The 4,191-nt window shown below is 43.2% G+C and overlaps 1 protein-coding gene across 2 annotated transcripts in view; it reads left to right on the top strand.

Annotated features, from left to right (window-relative positions):
• Positions 1-2,485: 2,485 nt before the first annotated feature.
• The window catches only part of gja10b (gap junction protein alpha 10 b), a 19,288-nt gene continuing 17,582 nt past the window's right edge, over positions 2,486-4,191 (top strand). The window contains exons 1-2 of one of the 2 annotated variants that reach the window (XM_086018094.1): positions 2,486-2,545; positions 2,636-4,056. In XM_086018094.1, the coding sequence (XP_085874220.1) occupies positions 2,656-4,056 (1,401 nt within the window). In that variant the 5' untranslated portion in view covers positions 2,486-2,545; positions 2,636-2,655. Of the gene's footprint in view, positions 2,546-2,613; positions 4,057-4,191 lie in introns of both variants that reach the window. The other variant, XM_086018095.1, reaches the window with a different exon arrangement.

Genomic DNA, 4,191 nt, shown 5'->3' with positions numbered 1-4,191 from the left:
ATTAACTTTTCACATTTACACCATTCAAATTTCCACAAATTCAAGTCATTCAACTCACATTCAGCTTTTCAACACCCCCAAAATTCCTACTTCCCACACTTCCAACTCATTCACCCTTAAAGCGGAAGTCAACCCAAGCATAATTTTTTCAAGAATATGTTCCCAGCAGGCCCACTAATTGAAACACAGCATTCTGATTAATTTTGCGTTTGTGGAATATAAGTTATGTAGCAAAATACACTTGTTTTTAGCCATCTCCGGGTGTGGCCATTTAGTCTTCTGTCGACTGAAAATGACATCACAACTGCTTATAACGACCAATCACAGCTGACCTCTTCTCTGAATCTGAGTCGTGATTGGTCGTTGGGAGCAGTTGTGATGTCATTTTCAGTCGACAGAAGACAAAATGGCCGCCCCCAGAGATGGCTAAAAACGAGTGGATTAACACTTATTCCACAAATGCAATATTTATTAGAATGCCCTGTTTCAACTAGTGGGCTTGCATAAAATATATTCTTGAAAAAAATATGTTTGCGTTGACTTACGCTTTAAAAAACCTACAAAAATTCCACTATTCACCATTCATTTCCATTGGCAGATTTAACTTTTCGCATTTACACCATTCCAATTTCCACAAATTCAAGTCATTCAACTCATTCAGCTCACATTCAGCTTTTCAACACTCCCAAAATTCCGACTTCCCACACGTTCAACTCATTCACCCTTATAAAAAAACGCAAATATTAAACTATTCACCATTATTCATTTCCATTGGCACATTAACTTTTCATGTTTACACCATTCCAATTTCCACAAATTCAACTCATTCAGCTCACATTCAACTTTTAAACACCCCCAAAATTCCTACTCACCACACATTCAACTCATTCACACTTAAAAAACCCACAAGAATTCCGCTATTAACCATTCATTTACATTGGAACATTCAACTTTTCATATTTACACCTTCCCAATTTCCACAAAAATTCAAGTCATTCAACTCGCATTCAGATTTTCAACACCCCCAAAATTCGTACTTCCCACACATTCGACTCATTCACACTTAAAAAACCCACAAAAATTCAACTATTCACCATTCATTTCCATTGGCAAATTTAACTTTTCGCATTTACACCATTCCTATTTCCACAAATCAAAATAATTCAACTCACATTCAGCTTTTCAACACCCCCAAAATTCCCACTTTCCAAACATTAGCTAGACTGGGGATACTCACCCCAAGGTCTCCCCAGTGCGGCGGCCATCTTGGACGTAGACATTAGCTAGACTGGGGATACTCACCCCAAGGTCTCCCCAGTTTGGCGGCCATCTTGGACAGGGATTTAGCTAAACCGGGGATACTCACCCCGAGGTCTCCCAGTGCGGCTGCCATCTTGGGATGGGACATTGGCTAGACTGGGGATACTCAACCCAAGGTCTCCCCAGTGCGGCGGCCATCTTGGACGTGGACATTAGCTAGACTGGGTATACTCACCCCATGGTCTTGCCAGTGCGGCGGCCATCTTGGACGGGGACATTAGCTAGACTGGGGATACTCACCCCGGGGTCTCCACAGTGCGGCGGCCATCTTGGGCGGGGACATTATCTAGACTGGGTATACTCACCCCATGGTCTTGCCAGTGCGGCGGCCATCTTGGACGGGGACATTAGCTAGACTGGGGATACTCACCCCGAGGTCTCCACAGTGCGGCGGCCATCTTGGGCGGGGACATTTGATTGACGGGGGATACTCATCCCGAGGTCTCCCCAGTAAGGCGGCAATCTTGGGCAGTGACCCCTAGTGACCTAAATAACCCGGAAATGAACCGGAAGTGAGCCAGAAGTGATGCAAATGACCCGGAAGTTTCCCAAGTGACCCGGAAGTGAAGTGTTTCCTTACTTCCTCTTTTCTTGCTCCCCTTCTGTTTTTTTTGTCCTCATTCCAGTCCATTGTACATCATTCGAGATCATTCACCATTCAACTACATTCCACTTCATTCAGTATTATTACACTTCATTCATCTTCATTCAACTTCATTCAAGTTCATTCCACTTTATTCAACTTCATTCGGTATCATTCAACATTATTCAGTATCATATAACTATTCCACTTTTTTCAATTTCATTCCAACGCATTCCGCAGCTTCCTTCGCCTTCACACGCAATTTCTCCAGAAATTGGATTCTCTAGTTGCTAATATTTCCCCTCAGTAGGTCTTAACTGAAAGCTGAAATTGAGAAGAAAAAAAAAAACTGTGGTACACTTGGTCAATACATTTCCATTTTAAGTCAGGGGGCTGTAAACATTCAACATATTGACAAGTCAGTTGTTACTATATCCAGTCTAGTGACCTGTTAAAAGTAGCAGAGTGGATCTAACCTCAGGGTATTATAGCATCATGATCGATCGATTGTAAACTAGAGACCTAGTTTCCAACAGCTAGGCAAATTAGAGTCAGCAGCACAGGACAGTATGGTCTTCTCTCTCTGGAAGACAACAATGATGAGTGAACCTCTATTTGCGAGGACAAGGACCACAGATAAATGTAAGTAAAATACCTTAATTTTACACTGTTTTGATATTCCATTTTAATCATGGTCTGAACAATCACAGTTCTTGTTTGTTTCTCTGGCAGCAAAAAAAATTTGACAGAAGATGGGGGATTGGAATTTATTGGGCAGCATTTTAGAGGAGGTCCACATTCACTCCACCATTGTGGGGAAGATTTGGCTGACCATCCTCTTTGTTTTTCGTATGCTTGTGCTTGGTGTTGCAGCTGAGGACGTCTGGGATGATGAACAGAGTGAATTTGTTTGCAACACGGAACAACCTGGGTGCAAAAATGTTTGCTATGACCAGGCTTTCCCCATCTCTCTGATCCGTTATTGGGTGCTTCAGATCATATTTGTGTCCTCTCCCTCTTTGGTTTACATGGGTCATGCATTGTACCATTTGAGGACCCTTGAGAAAGAGAGGCACAGAAAAAAAGCATGTCTGAAAGCTGAACTGGAGGTGACAGACCCTATTCGCGACCAAAAGCGAATAGAGCGGGAGCTCAGAAAACTAGATGAACAGAAGAAAGTAAGGAAAGCTCCTCTTCAAGGCTCTCTGTTGCGAACATATGTTTCCCATATCTTGATGAGATCTGTATTAGAAGTGGGTTTTATTTTAGGTCAGTGTGCTCTGTATGGCATTGGGCTGTCTCCTTTGTACAAATGTGAGCGGTTACCTTGCCCCAACAGTGTGGATTGTTTTGTGTCACGACCAACTGAGAAGAACATTTTTATGCTTTTCATGTTGGTAATATCCGGAGTTTCTTTATTCCTCAGCCTTCTTGAGGTCTTCCATCTGGGGGTGAAGAAAATCAAACAGATTTTGTATGGTTATAAATATGGAGATGGTGATAGTGTGTGCATGTCAAAGAAAAACTCCATGGTGCAGCAGGTTTGCATACTCCCAAATTCCTCCCCACAAAGACTGAAGCAACTTCCACAGATGGTCTGCTCAGTTTTGTCCAGCACTCCTGAAGAAACACAGCCATTGAATCTCACCTCCCAAGCACCTCTTATACAGATGTCTAACAGTGTCAACCGGTTTCCAGCACAGGCCCACCAGCCAAGCCAAGCGGAGATCCAGAGTCTGCGGCGTCTCAGACCTATGGAGCGACGACACACACTGGACATTGGGATGCAGTCATCTTATAGTGATGATTCAGATGCCCCTCATAATTCTGGTATGCTGCAGTATACTGGACCCCGACCTACATTATTGGCCAGCCACATGGCAACTCCTGCATTCCAGAGCAATAAACAGCGAGAGCAAAGTGTAATGGGTGTTCAACTTAGTGACTTAAGTGATTCTCCTGGAAGTGACCACTTCTCAACAGCCCGGAAAAGCAGTTTCATGTCCAGAGGAATGTCTGATGGAAGGCAGGACAGTCCTTCAGCCAGTCTATATTCTATGAATGAAACAAATGCTGAGACCACAAACTTGAACCAGGAAGAGAGTCCTGTGGTGACTCCACCGCCTGCATCTAGTGGGAGGAGAATGTCCATGGTGAGAAAATATCAGAAAAGCTTACATTAAAACTAACAATTGAAAAGCTCAATTCATAGCAGAAAATTAATCAAAGCCAGGAGGTCTCAAACTTTGTGGGTCCAGGGGCCTTTACAGATTTTTCCAAGCGTCCAC

This window comes from Filicampus tigris, chromosome 20 (assembly GCF_054856515.1).
Source record: "Filicampus tigris isolate MCC_2025a chromosome 20, RoL_Ftig_1.0, whole genome shotgun sequence".
NCBI classification, from domain to species: Eukaryota; Metazoa; Chordata; class Actinopteri; order Syngnathiformes; family Syngnathidae; genus Filicampus; species Filicampus tigris.
Note: the sequence above shows the minus strand (reverse complement) of the source record. Positions and strands in the feature narration are given on the sequence as shown.